This window comes from Vicia villosa, linkage group LG6, assembly GCF_029867415.1.
Source record: "Vicia villosa cultivar HV-30 ecotype Madison, WI linkage group LG6, Vvil1.0, whole genome shotgun sequence".
In the NCBI taxonomy this organism is placed as follows: domain Eukaryota; kingdom Viridiplantae; phylum Streptophyta; class Magnoliopsida; order Fabales; family Fabaceae; genus Vicia; species Vicia villosa.
The window spans coordinates 159820218-159838035 of NC_081185.1; the positions used below are offsets into that span (position 1 = coordinate 159820218).

The 17818-nt window shown below is 33.7% G+C and overlaps 3 protein-coding genes across 4 annotated transcripts; 2 read left to right on the forward strand and 1 right to left on the reverse strand.

The window, feature by feature from the left end:
• Positions 1 to 496: 496 nt before the first annotated feature.
• Positions 497 to 5411, forward strand: LOC131610830 (serine/arginine-rich-splicing factor SR34-like). Of its 2 annotated transcripts, XR_009286659.1 has the most exons (15): positions 497 to 647; positions 872 to 967; positions 1206 to 1271; positions 1360 to 1434; positions 1552 to 1666; positions 1753 to 1799; positions 1903 to 1960; positions 2638 to 2687; positions 2800 to 2856; positions 2946 to 3076; positions 3169 to 3270; positions 3907 to 3993; positions 4083 to 4245; positions 4467 to 4500; positions 4901 to 4977. XR_009286659.1 is itself a non-coding variant. In XM_058882879.1 (14 exons), the coding sequence occupies exons 2-14, from the start codon at positions 881 to 883 to the stop codon at positions 5108 to 5110; spliced, it is 915 nt and encodes a 304-aa protein (XP_058738862.1). In that variant the 5' UTR covers positions 497 to 647; positions 872 to 880; the 3' UTR covers positions 5111 to 5411. The 2 variants fall into 2 exon arrangements, 1 of the variants encoding a protein (XP_058738862.1); XM_058882879.1 differs by lacking the exons at positions 3907 to 3993; positions 4083 to 4245 and adding an exon at positions 5107 to 5411 and having other exon boundaries at positions 4901 to 4989.
• A 1959-nt stretch (positions 5412 to 7370) lies between these two features.
• LOC131610832 (phytochrome A-associated F-box protein) lies at positions 7371 to 8504 on the forward strand. The gene has a single exon (XM_058882881.1). The coding sequence runs from the start codon at positions 7444 to 7446 to the stop codon at positions 8356 to 8358; it is 915 nt and encodes a 304-aa protein (XP_058738864.1). The 5' UTR covers positions 7371 to 7443; the 3' UTR covers positions 8359 to 8504.
• An 812-nt stretch (positions 8505 to 9316) lies between these two features.
• On the reverse strand, positions 9317 to 10746 carry LOC131610833 (universal stress protein PHOS34). Its single transcript, XM_058882883.1, has 5 exons — positions 10605 to 10746; positions 10247 to 10486; positions 10054 to 10148; positions 9753 to 9874; positions 9317 to 9667 (listed from the first exon to the last, which is right to left on the reverse strand). The coding sequence occupies exons 2-5, from the start codon at positions 10425 to 10427 to the stop codon at positions 9580 to 9582; spliced, it is 486 nt and encodes a 161-aa protein (XP_058738866.1). The 5' UTR covers positions 10428 to 10486; positions 10605 to 10746; the 3' UTR covers positions 9317 to 9579.
• Positions 10747 to 17818: the final 7072 nt, after the last annotated feature.

Below are 17818 nucleotides of genomic sequence, written 5' to 3' on the forward strand. Positions count from 1 at the left end.
TAACACATTCTAATTCAATAAACTACTCTAAAATAACTAAAAATTTCAAAAATTTACCGATTAAAATATCGCTTTGAACTTGATAGATAGTTGAAGTTGATGTTGACAATGTAGCCGAACTTGATATCGATTTTGAGGTAGGGGAAAGAGAGTTTGGGGTTGAGAGAGTCGAGTTTGAAAATGTGAAGAATGAGGAAGAGGAAAGGTCTGGCGCGAGATATAACACCAAAATCTTTCCGTAGATGCACATGCAAAAGACTTCCGTAGGTGCATCTACGGAACAAAACAACGCTTAACAAGAAAAGTGCTTCCGGAGATGCATCTACGAAAGCACGAGGGAAAAATAGACAATTCAGTGGTGCGTGAGAAGGACATGAAATTGGTTGAGAAATTTTTTTATATTTAAATACATTTATATAAAAGCGAGTTGAACAATAGATTTCAATTTTAAAAAACAAATAAATAATAGTATAGTCCTGTTGTGAAAGTTGGAAGGCAAAATATTTATAAATCACTATTTTCTCAAACCAATATATATTATATCAGAAAAATAAATACCCTCTTCTCTCCCCCCAAAATCAAAACCCTAACAACATTCGAAGCTCTCACGGCAACGCCATCGATCCCCATTTCCCCTCCAATCAGAGGTAATTCACCCCTTATCCCTAATCATCTATTCCTTCCATCTTTCTTCAATTTCGATTTTCACCAATCTCCCGTATCCTACTTCGAATTTCATTCCCTACGAACAATTCAATTTCGTCGCTGAATTCGATTCACCGTTCTTGAATTATCCACTAGTGCATAAAAATTATTTATTTTTAATCGCTGCTTCTTGTTACTTAACTTTTTGCTATTGGATTTTCTGTAGAAGAACAGAATGAGCAGACGTTCGAGCAGAACCGTCTATGTTGGGAATCTTCCCGGCGATATCCGTGAAAGAGAAGTTGAAGATTTGTTTATGAAGGTTATTTCTGATTTATTTATTCAATTTGTTTTTTCCCTTTTGATCTGGAATATATCTCACTAGTTAGGGTTTTGAAGTGTTTGGGGATTTGCTGTAATTAATTTTACCTTAATCTTCAACTTGAAAGCCCTCAACTTGCTATGATCTATACCTACATTGGCTTTATTCCACTATATTCATTATTTAAAAGATTGCTTCTTGTTTACCTACTGGTATCTTATAAATTTTGCTTTTGTAGTATGGACACATAACTCACATTGACCTAAAGGTTCCGCCAAGGCCCCCTGGCTATGCATTTGTAGAGGTGAGTTGGGAGATATGTAGGTTATTGAAAATTGAAAATCCCCTTTTCTCTTTCTTTTTAGTTTCTAACAGAGAACTGATTTTTGCAGTTTGATGATGCTCAAGATGCTGAGGATGCAATTCGCGGGCGTGATGGTTATGATTTTGACGGGCACCGATTACGGGTTTGTTATGTTTTACATTTATATGGTTTAATGATATGATAACCTTAATTACTTCTGTCAGAAGAGGGGGCATGATAGACGCAATACCTAATATTGTTTAAACCTGGATCTTTACAGGTGGAGGCTGCTCATGGTGGCCGTGGTACTGGTAATTCATCTTCAAGAGATCGACATAGTAGTCAAAGCAATGGCAGGGGTGGACGTGGAGTATCCAGGCGCTCTGAATATCGGGGTGTGTAGGATTTTTAGAGCATTGATTATGTTTTATTTGAGAATTCTTTTGGTATGCTTCTGAAATTTTGAGGTCCTCTTTTGCAGTTCTAGTCAGTGGATTGCCATCTTCTGCATCCTGGCAGGATCTCAAGGTGAGATGTTGTGTTCATTACAGTTCTATCAGTCTATCTTCATTACCATTCTATCAGATTATTTATTTGGGTGCTTATCAATTAATGGTTTTCTTTAATGTAGGATCACATGCGAAAAGCAGGGGATGTTTGCTTTTCCCAAGTTTTTCATGATGGAAGGGGTACAGGACCTTCAAATGACTTTTTTCCGTCTAGTTTTTCCCTTCGTATTATATATTAGTATTAGTAATTAAGAAGTTTTGAAATTGCTGGTTTATTATTCCCCCTCCCGCCAGCTTGTCTTAGAGCACCCACATCCATCACATTCATTTGAGTTCTTTAAATGAGCCCCACTTTATTTTTAATATTATTTTACACTTACCAATTATTTAAACAACTCAACTACATTATTAAATTCCATACAATCAATTAAAAACTCTAAAATGGGTCCCACCTGATCCCATAATATATCCCACATTTACTTTTAATTCTATATATTTTTAATTCAACTCAGTGGAATAAGATCACGGTCTTGGATTGAACATTATGGCAGAATTTTATCCATGTAGCCAACCCCACTTAGTGAGACAAGGCTTGATTGTTGTATATTTTTTTAATCCAACTGAAATGAAAAGTACTGTTGTTTAATATGGCAACATTGGCAAGTTAGATAATGGTTTTATAAATGAAGTATCCCTAAAACTCAGACATAGTTTTGTTGGTATTGGTGAAAACACAGTATGCACTAACCAATATGTATGCTATTTGTTCCATCTATGTTATGGTAGCCTGTTAGAAAAGTTAGATTTTTTTTGTTATGATTCAAAGAGCTCTTTAATGTAGTGTGATTGATTTTCAGGTACTACTGGAATTGTGGATTACACAAACTACGATGACATGAAATATGCTGTGAGTCACTTCTTCAGTTATATGGTTATATTTATTTCAAAGGAAATAATGAACAGCCTAAGCCTTTTGTGAGCTTTGCATTGTTGTGATTTTATACTTCTTTTTGCTGCAGATCAAAAAGCTTGATGACTCTGAGTTCCGGAATGCATTTTCCAAGTCTTATGTTCGCGTATGACCTGAATTGGATTTTTTAAAGTATTTTTTTCCCAATGCATGTCACTTCTATTGATATTTCTTTCCCTCTTTTTGCTCATACAGGTGAGGGAATATGATTCAAGACGGGACTCTAGAAGTCCTAGTCGTGGCCCATCTCATTCTAGAGGAAGAAGCTACAGCCGTAGCCGCAGCCGTAGCCGCAGTCGCAGTGACAGTCCTGTGCGGAGCCCAAGGTTTGTTCAACACATGTATTGGATTCTAAGATTCCTTCTGTAAAGATTTCTTCTTGTTTTTTTCCTAAATAAAACTTTTGTCTGTCATGCAGCAAATCTCCAAAGGGTAAATCCTCCCAACGATCACCTGCTAAATCTCCCGCCAGATCGGTTTCTCGTTCTCGCTCAAGATCTAGGTCCCGTTCTTTATCAGGGTATGAAATGTTTGAATGTGTACACACATAGCTATTAATATTTGACTGATGGCAAATCTTTTGAAGTATATTTTGATTGTTGTTTGGGTTTGATGCCCAACTTGGGCATTTAGTAATCTATTTGGAGTTTCTTAGTCTCTTAGATATTGTGCTGGGACTAAAAGTGTCCTCCTAAAAGAGGCATGTTAATAGGTTTCATGGAGGGACATTCTCTAATTATGGGTATTGATAATGAATGAAATAGAAGCAATCAGAGTTTCATTCATGAAACATATAATTTCAAGCATATATTGCCTCGGCAAAGTTTTAGCATAAACAATGTAGCTTGTACGGTTTTGTCTTACTGAAGTCAGTTGTCTTTGCCATCTGTTGTTTTGTGTTGATACTCATCCTAGTGAACTTAGTTTTGTTAAACACCCTTCTTTTATAAAAAGTGAAAGTCACAGAGCAATACCTCATTATGCGAATAAGTTTTTTTTTAAAACTCAACTCTTGCTCTCTTCACATCGCCCTCTCGCGTCAATTTTTTTCATTCATGCATTGGTCGCGCTGTATCCGGAGAAACATGCCTCCCTGCCGGAATGTTCTCTTTCAGTTTCCTTTTGTTTTTGTGAAAATTACTTTGTTTTTTCTTAGATATGGAAATTGCGGCATACTGGAAATTGGAAATTAGGGACTTGGTGGGATTTGGTTCAATTGCCTGCAACTCAATTTGTTGTGGAGGTATGATATTTTTTAGATGGGTGCCTTTGGATACCCTCATAGTACATTTGTTCTAATACTTTTAGCATGTAAATGTCCATGGGTGCTAGATTGGGAAACAACGAGATCATGGATTGCCATTTTAGCATGTAAAGGAAATTGGATTTGGAAATCTCCACCAATGAAGCACTAGGGTGCACTGTCTGGATTTTATGGTGCAATGGAAGATTTCTTTTCTCCAGTTCACTGGTGTCTTAGTTGAACCCCATGATGGTTTATTTTTCATTCATTTTTCATCAAATTACTATGCATTTGTTGCCCATAACTTTGCGTTCTTTTGCTTTCTCTGTTGTGTTTTTTTATATTTTATGATATTTGTTTTTTTACCTCTCTTGGGTTTGCAATCTGACATTGGAGAGACATCAAGGCTGTTGGATCAAATTTGATAACGGGACTTGTGGATTTAAATTCTGTTGTTTGTGGAACTTTTGCAGATCACGGTCAAGGTCAAGGTCTCCATTACCTCTGGTGAGTGAATTTTCTCTAACTACCATTGAACATTAATTTTCTTCTTCTCCCTTGTATTGGCTGAATTAGTGTTTTTAAAATCAACTCATGTTGTAACACGGCCAATCATGAGAGGGACTAGGAGTTCAAAACATACTTTTAGCTGTTGTCATTTGCATCGTAAAATGGAAATCTTAGCTTTTATATCATGTCATGCATTGCCACAAGAACACATGGGTGAAGTAGATGGTTCTCATTTTTCCTGTTATCGTTGTAAAACTTTCAAGAAAGCATTTGGTGTTTGGTACTCTAAGGTGGGAAAGTCGATGTATAGTGTGTTGAAATTTAGAAAGCGTATTTGCAGTTTTAAAGTTATGTGTATGGTATTTTGGGCATTCCCACTAATGATTTTATTTATCAGCGTAACAAAAGCCCCATAAAGCGCAGTGCTAGCAGGAGTCCAAGTAGGAGCAAGAGTCCAAGTAGGAGCAGAAGCAAAAGTTTATCCAGGTCACTATCTTGAGATCTTTCATCCTTGATGTCGTAGTTGCATTTGTTTTAATTAATTTTGTTTGATACTACTGGCTTTATGCTCATTCCTATTTTGTTTGGGACTTGATCTGACAGGTAAGCTCTAATTGTTACAATTGAAGAAGTGGATGAGGGCGAGTGTTACAAAGTTTTTTCTAGTTAAATTTGACGTTGGCTGGGTTGAAGTTGTGGAACTTTAAATTCCTATGAACTGTACTCGAGACCTGTGCCTTTTGGCACCTTAGGCTATTGAGGAAATTGATGGAACTTAATTTTATATGGTAGTATAGTAAACTGCTGAATGTCAAACTTACTATTTAGTTCCTTGTTTGGATTTATTTTGTAATTTGTATTGGCTATATTAACATTATTTATAAATGTGTGGCGATACATTTGCCCAATCCTCTGTGTGCCTGATGGATCTAGTGCCTGTGTGGTTGAAGAAAAGTGGAGGGAAGGGAAACCAAATTTTGCTCTCCTTCATAATTGGTGGATTTAGAAGGGAACATACTTCATATAATTTTTTAACTTAAATTTCATTTTATTTGACATATTCTCCAATATAATTTTATACTTATGTTAAAATTCCTCCCTTCACCTTATCAGTCAAACTCAACATATAATTCCTTCTCTTGGATGAACCGATCTAAAAAAGGATTATAACTTGTCAAATAACTTGAACCTATCCTAAAAAGGATTGAAACTTGTCAAATAGCTTTATTTGAAGCTTTTATTATGCTATACTTTTGCAAGTTGAAATTAAAGTGATACTTGTTTGTTAGAGAAAAGAGAAGGATTAATTAAAATGATGTTTTTTTGTTGCAAATGACCCATTTTGGAACAGTGTCATTTTTATTTCAAGAATTACAACAATTACAAGAATTAGAAAGCACGTGAAAAAAAAGGTGTGGGCATCATTGTCATCCCTTTACTTGAGATAAGAAATGTGTGATTATGGTCTGAATTTATCTAACGGTAGGTGCCATACAGAAACAAGTTGATTGTCAAGTCGCAACAACAACTGTGGATCGTGCTATGTCTGTCCTTTTTCTTCTCTTGTGGTTGTGTTTTATTTTATTTTCTATCAACTCTTTTCATTTTAAAGTACTGTTGCTTTCAAGGGATAGACTCTTTCATCATTGAACTCTTCATTTATTACTCATGTTGTGGTTCATTTATTTATTTTGTTGAGCGTTCATTTAACCCTTCCTTTTTCTATGTTGTGAATTTGTGGTATACCACTGGGCAACAAAATAAAATAGGTAAATCGGTTTTATAAATTAATAGTTGCAATCACTTACTACCTCTTTTACACTTCTCATCACAATGAATGCTCAATTTTTCTTTAAAAGTATACTAGTACTTTTTAAATTAATGATATTTTAATTGTATTTTTAATTAACATTATTTATTATTTCATTTCTACATTTTAAAAATATATTCAAATAGTCAATTATTAAACATGTAACATGTTACACTGAAAAGGTTCCTTAAAAAACATTAGTATTCGAGAAGATAAAAGTAGACACCGTTGTTATTTGTAGTGGCAGAGTCATAAATTTTAGGGAGGTTTGGGCAAAAAATTTACACATTATTTTTATTAATTTTACACCCTATTTCTATTAATTTTGCCCTTAATTTTGTCTAAAAAATTTGTCATCGATATTATTTAAAAATTTCACACCATATTTTTACTAATTTTGTCTTAATTTTGTCTAAAAGTTACTAATTTTTTTTACTGGTGTTGTCTAAAAATCGACTATTAAGTGGGGAACATATGAAAGGAGAGGTTGAGCGCTCGGGTGCCTGGGCTCGCTGGGCTGTAGCTCCGTACCTGGTTATTTGTTTGTACTGATATTTAATTTATAAAATTAATTTTTAAAAATAATTAAATATAAAAAATAATGTGATTTTAAATGATTAAATGATAAGTATACATTACAAAAAACTCTCCTCTACAGAAACATTCACCAAAATAATTTTCACCGAAAAGAGAGAAAAAAAATTCTATATAAATTCTAGAATGATTTATAGAATAGATTCATTGAACCTTAAAACAAAAAATTAAAAAATTTATTGAACCAACCATATTTAAACAGACAGTTGAACTATTACATTTACATTAAAGTAGGTGAAATTTGAGTACAGATTCATTCTTAGACAAAATTTTAAATAAAAGCCTAAAAATAAATACTTTAGTAACATTATATATTTTTTTCTTTTACTTCTTTTATCTACGTAAATTCAACGTGTCCGATAGTATGTGAGGAGAACGCAGTTATTGAAAACTGTGTCGGTAATTATTACTAACCATTTTCATTAAAATTAAAATATTAATGTATATATATATACACCAACCCAACACCGCAAACACAACACATTTCCAACACCACTTCTTGTGGTTCAGAAACAACAATCTCAAACTCAAAAAAAATGTTGTCAGAATTAACCGACGACATAATTCTCAACATCCTATGGAAGGTTGAAGAAGACCCTCGTGACTGGGCTCGTCTCTCTTGCGTCTCTTCCAAGCTCAACTCCCTCATCCATGCTTTCTGCTGGAAGAACAAAACCTCTCTCACCATCCCCTCCGAGCTTCTCTCTTCTTCGCAAGGTCACTCTCTTCTCAAACTCTCCTTCTGTTGCCCCGGTCCTCTTCACGCCGGTATCCTCTTCAACAACACCGCCGATTTCCCCGACGAACACCACCACCAACTACAACAACAACAACAACCCACCACCACCTCAGCAACAGCTTCATCCTCTCTTCCTCTTCAACCTACTCAACCGAATGAATGTTCTTCCATTTGGTCACTTTACGATGATCTTTACCATGACACCCTCTATGCAGATTCAGAGTCCCATCAACAACAAGAACTCCACGAAGAAGAGATTCGAGCTGGTGTTGTTGATGTTCCGGTTGAATCCAAGAAAAGAAAGGTTAGTGGTTCATTGAGTTCGCACTTAGCGACGGGAAAATGGACGCTGAGTAGAGAACAAGGGAGTAAACTGCTTGCGAGACAGTACCGTGATGATTGTTTGTATGTTTGTGATTGGCCTGGGTGTGTTCATTTGGAGGAGAAGAGAAAGTATAGGCTATTCAGAGGGGTGTTTATGAATTTCAAGAGGACGCGAGTTTGGAAGACGGTGAATGATTGTAGTAACAGGAAGAAAGTTGATATGCCTTGTGCTTTTTGTTCGTGTAATCATACTTGGGATCTTCACTCTGCTTTTTGTTTGAAGAGAGGGTTTGGGTATCATGAAGATGGGGAGCCTGTTGTTAGGGCTTATGTTTGTGATAATGGTCATGTTTCTGGTGCTTGGACTGATGTTCCTATGTACGCTTGATTGTTGTTTTGTAGTTTTTGTTTTCATGTTCTGTCTTTGTCTTTTGTTTGTTGGATTTGATAATTGTCATTGTTTGGTTCTCTAGTATATGAGAGAAGAAAGATCTCATATGAGACTAGGATTTATTTTCATTTCTATTTTGTATTTCTTCATTTTGTTATTTTATTATTATTATTCTATCAAGTTTGTGTGATTTCAAGAGTTTGTCTTAGGATCCCATTTTGCAAATCCTACTTGTGAAATTATGATGCACATTCTTATATCCTTATGTTTGCACTTCTCAAATATGTTTTTCAAGTGATTATGCTAAATCCACTCATGACTGATTTTTTGTTTGTTTGGATAAGCCAACTCATGAGTCATGACAGATTACTAAGATTTAGCATTTTTGTGGTCTTTTTATCATAAATTCCTTACTGATTTATTCTGCAATCTTTGGAAGATTTTGTAATTAGGAATCAGTGCTTTTAAGTTTCAACTTGGTTTTGGGGAATGTGGTGCCAAAAGAGTTGGTGACCCTAATAGTATTATTAGTATGTGATTTTGCTGATCACCAAACTCAACTTTTGTAACAATCTGTTCAGCTGTTAGTTCCAATCATATTTTTGTATGTAGTCTTTCATAGAGTAACGAAACCGAAGTTTAGGTGGAGATAGGCAACCACGTTCAGGACTGTTTTTGAGCGCGTGTAAGGCAAATTGTCGCACAAATTCAAAATTTAAGGCTGTTTTTGAGCGCGTGTAAGGCAAATTGTCGCACAGATTCAAAATTTGTCACGGTTAAAGAGGGGCTAAAAATAGCCTCATAACATATTTGTCATGGTTAAACCATGGAAAAGTAAGGCTCAATTTATTTTTCGTAGTTAAAACATGATAAACCTATATCAAACATCCAAAAACTTAAAACGGCCTTGACAGGTAAAATGTCACTTAAAACAACTTTTCCAGATAAAAAGCCCTGACAAGTAAAAGAGAAAGTATTGAATATGGTAGAATCACCTTACACACATTATTCATTTAAGCACACATAAGTGACAGAACAATCACATTTACAAACTATTAGTGTTTTGATTATATTAAAAAAGTGAAATAAACCTTAGTCTAGAGTCAACATGACATGGAATAAACAAGCATAATGATTTTTTTAAAGGAATTCATGTTTTCTTTTGATGAAAAGATTAATTCTTATTGCTTTAGTATAATGTAGATGCAGCCAATGAGATCAATGTTTGTGTTTTGGCTTCTTCACAATCATCACAGTGCAATGAGCATGATGAGCACAATAGTCACTTACACTCCCTAAAACCGCCCTGCAAATAATAACAGATTTGAGAAACAAACACTTTGAGATTATTTTGATTCATTTGAGAATACTAGAACTGAATGAATCTGTACCTTTTTATAGCTCCATAACCATGACTACCAACAACCAATGTTGAAGCATGGTGCTTTTCCACAGCATCACAAAGAACATTTCTAGGATCACCTTCCACCGTTTCGACTACTATGTCTTTTACCTGATATTAATTAAACTAGTTATCAGATCATAATCTAAACATATGCATCCGTGGTGAACAACGACTCAGACACCAGACACACCTTCGTATCTTTTCTATAACAATATTAGGAACGCATATAACTATCAAAATCCAAATTCTAAAACAGAAAATGACAAGCCGATTAATTAATTAATTACCGATCTTTTCGTGCAGATTTCTTTAGCTCGTTCGATAACCAACACAGCAGTTCTTTTCAAATCGGCGTCCACAATAGGCAACACCTCAGAAGCTCCTGCAAAAACATTGTCACAAAATCAATATCATCAACAATAAAAAATTAACAACACATTTTCAAAATCAAATATCATCAACAATCATAAATATTTATACCAGGTCCAACAAATCCAACACTAGCACTAACAGAAGGTTTGGCATAAACAAGAACAAGTTTGAAGATTGGATTTGGTATTGGTGCAACCAAATGATCCAAAGTCCATTCAAGAGCGTAGGTACTATAATCGCTGTCGTCGATGCCAACCACCATCACTTGCTTCTCCTGAGTTTGAGCCATTGATCTTCTTTTTCTCTATGCAACTTCTTCAATCTTCAATGTAATGTTATCTTGCTTACCTATGCAAAAACCAGTGGTTTTGTTGAATTTATTCAAATATTCGGAGTATGCATGTATAGATATATATACACCACAATAATAACAATAATGATGAAGCATTTGAATCGGGTTCCTTACTTAGCACGCAGATTTAGGGATTCTGTTCTATCTAATTCTAGAATTTAGTAGCTGGAAAATGAATGGACAGAACTATATAATCGTCACCAAACCTTAACAAAAAGCATCATTAGAGAATCAATGGTAGATATGTATATGTTCGTTTTAGATTTTTTCGTATAAAAATAGTAATGGTAGATACAATTTTATCTATAATTAGGTTTAAATAAAACAAAATTTAGTTGAATTCAAATACAAGTTAAATATAGGTTAAATTCATCCCTTATCTCTCCAAATCCCGCCAATTAGTCTGGTTGTTCTCTTATATCTGTTAGTCAAAGTTAAAAAAAATGACACTTAACATATATTGTGGTGTTTAGGTATTCTAATGTTAGAAATAGGACATATATGATAACTCTTTACCGCATATTCATATTTTAATGTTGGACTGAAAGCTATTATCATATAGATAATGTATAAAATTTAACTTGAATCGAAAATTATTTGACATGTCAACAAGATCCTTAAAGACTAACGTCTTACAAAATTTCATTAAAATCGTTAATTTTTATAATTCTCTTTTACATATTAAGTAATTTTTAATTGATGTGAAATTTTATAAACGTGATTTATATGATAATACATTTTAATTCAATGGTAAAGTTTGTTATACGGACATGGAGGGAGAGAGAGGGAGGGAGGGAGGGAGACAGAGAGCCACAACCACCTCATTGCTTTTTTAAAAGTAATATCCTGATGCAATGCAATGCATTTGCCATAAGAATGAATATTAAAAATCAATGTTTTTTCAAATAGAAGTTGAAAAATATCTTGTATTATTTTTGTTTTTCACTACGCCATGGTCACTATAGTTCTTCACTACACCGCGGTGACATCTCTAAAATAAGGTGCTACCATATTATTTTTGTTTATTGATTAAAAATTAATTGTATATAACAACGGTTGAACATCCAACCGTGGTAAAATCATAAAGCTTTAATGGGTTCGAACGTCAACGTCATCATATATATTATTCATTTAATGTTAAGGCGTATCTTTTCTTTTTTTAATTATTTATTATATTTAAAATTTAAAGGGATATGACTACGGTTGGTACGTTCCACCGTCGTGATATATTTATAATAAATAAATACTTATCAATATGGTTGGTAGATAACCGTTGTGAAATAATTTACCCATATATAAGCGAATTAACTCTCACTTATTGACAGTGGCGTCGTTTCCTTCACAGTGAAACACTAGCATCCATTTTTTTTCTTCTTCTTCGCCATTAGGTGTGAATCTTGTGCTTCATACGTTAAGGTATTCTTCTTCGTACATCTTATTGTTAGATATTTCCCCATTATCTCATTTGTGGCATGTTTTTTTTGTTGATTAATTGTTCTCACTTTTTCAGATTCGTCTTCACTACCTTAACAAAGACCATATTTTGGCTATGATACATATTGTTTGTGGAGCTATGAAAAAAAGTACAAGAAGCATTAAGCTATGATGAAAACTTCATCCACCTTGTACTTCTTCTTCATAGCTTCACAAACAAGATGTTTTTCATTCTCTGTTGACAAATAAGTTTGCGTTTTCACATGTTGATAATTTTCATAGTTATTGCAGGACCCAACAAGAACAACACATATTAGTTAATGAAGAAACAATAACGGCAACAAACTTCATCTAGTTTGAGATACAATGAAAAGAAATATAGGAAGTACGAAGATGTTGTGTAAGCTTCTTCCTCCTTATATTTCTTTTTCATTGCTTCACAAACTAAATGAATTTCAGAATTGATTCCTGTTCCATAATTAGTTTCAATAAAAGAAGCGTCATCGAAATTTATAATATATCTTTTTCATTGCTCACAAATTTATAAAATCTGGTTATGTTGTATGATGTTGTTTGAGTTTATTATATTCTATGTAGATTGTTTGTTTCTATAAAAGGTGCGTCCTAAAATGTATATTTTTTTATGTTGTTGCATGTATTTGTTGTGTTGTTGTATGTTGTTATTATTGACAAATGTTCTGATCAAAACAAGAATAAGACTATTGTATATTCTTGAAATTCCTAAGTCTTAGAGTCTGTTTGTGTTGTATTTTGTTTACACCTCTGATGGTATATCAGATATAAGTTTCAAACAATTTTTTATCTCTTATATAGATTATAGGAAGTATCATGCTTTTTGCTTAAGCATTTGAAGTCTCTTGCTTGTGTGCTTGAGCATTGAAGTTTTTTTCTTGCATGCTTGAGCATTTGGAAGTCTCTTGCTTTGTGTTTGAGCATTTGTAATCAAATTTAGTTACAGTGGAAATCCCTTGTAAGTGCAAGGGGGCTGAATTGTTCTTAATTTATGGGAGGACTAGGACAATTAATCGCGTCTTTCTTTCTATCTTCCTTTAAATCCGAATTATTATTCCGCCGCTATCATCAGACTCTGACTCAGATTCTAAATCCGGTGTTCAGTATATGATAAGAGAATTTAAGAGAAAAAGAAGAAAAGTTTAAAACAATTCAAGCCCCATTCTTGTATTTTTTTTCTCACCTTCAGGTGTGAAGATTGAATGAGTGGAAACACGTTGATACAATAATACTTTCCTTTTCCGCGATTTCAAGGTAGTGGAAAGGATATCAACATATTTGTCATTTTAGGGAACATTTGATTTTTTTGCTTTCAATGTTGTATTATTTTTTAGAATATTCTTTGAATCATAATTTTGTCATTGGCTTAATATATAAGGAGATTTAAAACCCAATCAGAGTTCAGAGTATGTCTTCAAAATTTAGAGAGAGTGAGACTCCAAAGTCTATAAATATTAGAGTCCCGAGGCTTCAAAGAGAATCCATAATGAGTATTAGAACTATGAATGTGATTGTCTAGATGCGAAAACTTAAGAGTCTCTTGTACATAGTTTAGAGACGGTCTTTATCTAGAGCCCAAAGTCGTCTTGATCAAAGTCATTTTTCATCATTGTACGTCTAGAGTTTGGAATCCGCGTTGATTAGAGTCTCCATCTTCAGGTGTTGATTATCTTTAGAATTTAATTTTCTGCAGATCTTGACTTACTTCAGAAGTGATTCTTTAGAATCAACTTTGCTCAGAATCCATTTTGTTTAGATTTTGCATTCAGATCCTGCATACTTAATGAAACGATTAGTGTAGAAAATTTTTCTTTATCTTTTGTTATCATCAAAACTTAAGGATTGTAAAAGTAGAACTAAACTTGTTCTAGCAACATCTTCTGACATAAATTTTAACAAAATAAGGGTTTCTCATCCATTATCACTGAGGAGTGTGTAAAAAAGGTGTGTTTGGAAATGCATCTCTGGATGCTAGAGGAAGACGAGCGGTGGTGAGACCTAACGATGGGAGGAACATTTCCCTTTTATCTGAGATTTTATTGGCACCTTCCTGTTTGACCCGAAATCCCCATAGACCCTATGTATTTACCATTTTAACCTTGTAAAATTTTAAAACTCATTTCACAAAAGCATTAGAGCATTTCAAATATTTTCAAAATCTATGGCGATTATAAGATTTTTCAAACAGACTATAAGACATTTCAAATTTATGAGAAGTAAGTATCAAGTTTTACCACGTGTTTTAGTTTATATCGGTTTTTCATGCATTGTTTTTAGAAATCCGAAAAAATACAAATTCCGTATCCTTTTTTACCAGATTTTTCAAAAAAATTGATAAAAATGCATACATTATACCAATTTTTTTGAAATAACCGGTAAAAATGCATGCATTTTAACTGTATTTTTTGAAAAATCTGTAAACAAGTAAGGTTTGTACCGGATTTTTAAAAAAAAATTGGAAACAGGTATGCATTTTTACCGTTTATTTAAAATCTGAAAATAGTCATAGTGCTACCGGATTTTTCAAAAAAACCGGCAGGTTAAATAATTGTGTTTTTTTTCAGTGAGGACCAAAGGATTAGATGGCATGATTGCTTCTCGACAATGTGATAGAGCTAAAGTTGTGGCAGCTAGGACTCGAGCGAGGCAAGGTGACTTAGAGGATTCACATCTCCGTGCAGGGAGAATATGTTGATAATGCCGACCATGTGACATTCATATTTTGGCATGTAGAGGCATGTATACAATATGCTAATCACGTGGCATTCATATTATGGCAAGGAGAGGTATGTATATGATATCTCGATAACGTGACTTAATTTATTATTCATACATTGAAAATAACTGATTCTTTTGACTTTGTTTATTACAGGACTGACCGCCGCTGAAGGTGCCCAACCACGGGGGAAAAATAAAGAAGTTATTAGATGTCAATATGCCACAAGAGGTCAAGGCGATTGTTGATGATTGCAGTCTTCTTCCATTGATGGACTGTTTGTTAACCATGCTTGACAGTTAGTTATTGGCGAACTTTATTGAACGATGACATAAGGAAACATCTTCCTTCCATCTTTCATTTGGTGAGATGACGATTACCTTGGATGATGTCTTATCTCCGTTCCATCTTCCCTTGGCAGGTAGTTTCTTCATCGCTCATCTCATTAGCCAGGAGGTTGCACATATTCCTACTGTCAAGACTTGAGGGGTTACTGAGGAGCTGGTGATAGAGCGATTTAGGACTAAGAAAGGTGCTCACTTTCGCCTATCTTATCTCTAAGGTAGGTATAAAGATCTTGTGCATAAAGGTATGTATGAGGCATTCGCCAGGATATACACACTACACCTTATAGGAAGTACTATCTTAACATATAAGTCTCATGTATATATCGACGTGTAGTTCATATGTTTGTTTAACAACCTTGAGCATTTCAATGAGGCATGAAGACGTGTTGCACTAACTGTTCTATATCCTGCAAGTGGAGACACAATTATTTTTAGACGGGGCAACTTGCTGGTTATAAGAGTCTATTTCAGATATACAATTTATTTATTTATTATTATTTTAGGTATTTTTATGAAATTTCTTGCTGGTTATATGAGTTTGTGTCATTGTGCAGTTCTGGATATTTGAGCATTTCTCATCTATTCGTGAGAGGCGGGTTATTCCAACCACTGTTGATTCCACACGAGCTATATAGAGGGGCATACATGCACACCTGGAAGGTGTTACGAAGTACATGAGGAGGATTGATGCGCTTAATGAAGACGATGTGACATGGACACCCTACGCAAACCATATATTGCACTAGGAGTTTGATGACACTTCACTTTTTTTGTGGTTATCTACGATGAGAGACGTTTGTGGCTAAAAACTTACTTGAGAGGTGTGTGCGCCAGTTTGAATATATCCAGTACATCCTACGACCACTCCATGCTATTTCATATGAGGACATTAATAGGTGGTTTGTTGGTCAAGTTTTGGGGCCTGCCCGTGCCATTTGAGATGGTGTCGTGGATGTTTAGTTCCCAATGAAGCGTGTGGATGGGATTTTGATCCTTGATTTTTTTATGATGAAATGGCACGATAAAATGTCGATTTTTAGAGAACCAAATTTATTACGCTAAGTCGACGCGTAAAGGCCATTAACGCAAGAGAGCAAGGGCTAGAACGCGATGATACAATTCTTATGACTATAATATTTGGTAAAACGATAGCGAGTCCCCGACAATGACGCTAATTTCAATGAAAAACATGTAGTAAATGAGGTCATATGTGTTTTCGGAAATGTATTTTTAAATTCACCCTAAAAAATTTCAGAAATGCATCTTCAAACTAATTTTTAATAAACGCGAGATAAAGGTCGTTTGAAGACGCAACTCCAAAAAATTTCTTTAAAAAATTACGGATTCTTAGATATGTTACAGAAAAAAAACCGCCAACCTATTTTCATTGTATCTTTTATTTAATAAACAAATACGTATCTTTTTATAAAGTCAAGTCATCCTGTTCGTTTAGTATGGAATCAAATCTTTGTGTTCATTTAACATCATTTACTTCTTCAATAAAGCTTAATTTAATTCTTCCGGTAATGAAGCTTTAGAAGAAGATAAAAGAATCATGTCAGACAAACAAATCAACTATTATAGTCTTTTATATTGGGCACTTTTACTTCTTCAAAATTTCCTATTAGTAATGAAGGTGACAAAATTGCAGTTGACACAATCTATGGGTTTAAACTTTATTCACTACCTTTTTTGAATTGAATTGGCCCACAATTAGTGGTGATCATGCCACGTACTATTTATATGTCAAAAACCATGGACATTCATCTCTACAAAAATTCATAACACATAATAAGATTAAGAGTGATTTGATAGCTTTAAGTATCTAATAGTAGTGTTTTGATAAAGATATAGTATACCACTTTTGGGACCCATTAAAATTACAAGAGTTCATTCGAAAACCATGAGCAACATTTTTCTGTGTGCAATCACTTTTTCTCTATTTTATTGGTCGATCCAATCCCACTTTCTAAATTTTGTCATTTCAAGTACAATTTCTTACCAGAGGGTTAATACCTAATTCATCAACTAATCAACACATGTTAGAATAAATATATTGTTTTATTTATACATTTTCTTTTAGTAGTGATTTTCATATGATTTTTGGACCAATTTGAAATTGATATGCTTAATTCTTAAAAGAGATATTCTTTTTTATGATAGATATGAAATAATATTGTGTGTGGGATTGAAAGAGTGACATGTTTGGTTTGCATGTGAAGATACAACTATAAAAACGAGATAAACATGAAGTGAGATGAGAACAATAAATGTCAATGATGCTCCTATTAAAGTTGGCAACCATTATAAAAAAGATAAAAATCTTTGAGATTTCGTGGACGCAAAGTAATAGAGGAGATTAGGGTAATTGTTATGCCAAAAAGTGCACCGAAGGATAAAAACTAAAAATATTTGCAAGGATGATTAGAAGATTTTAGCCCATATCCTATTCCTCTATCCCCTGCATTAAAAATATTCTAAGCAAAATATTCAATTATAAAATTTTTAATCATCTTATTTTTTTTATTTTTAAATTCTTTTTTTTCCAAATTTTGATATAGAAGAAAATTTGCATGTCAAAATATTTTTTTAAAGCATTACAGTTAAATATAAGGGTTATTACCATTCTATTTTTGATTTATTTTTTGTATTTTTTTTTTAAAAAATAATCTTGTCATTTCAAAATACTAATAATTTAATTTTTAAATTTAAAATTCGTAGGTTTCCTGTGGATTTTTCGGCAAATTTTGAGTTTATGGACTAAATTGTTAGTACTTTGAAATGATAAGGTTATTTTT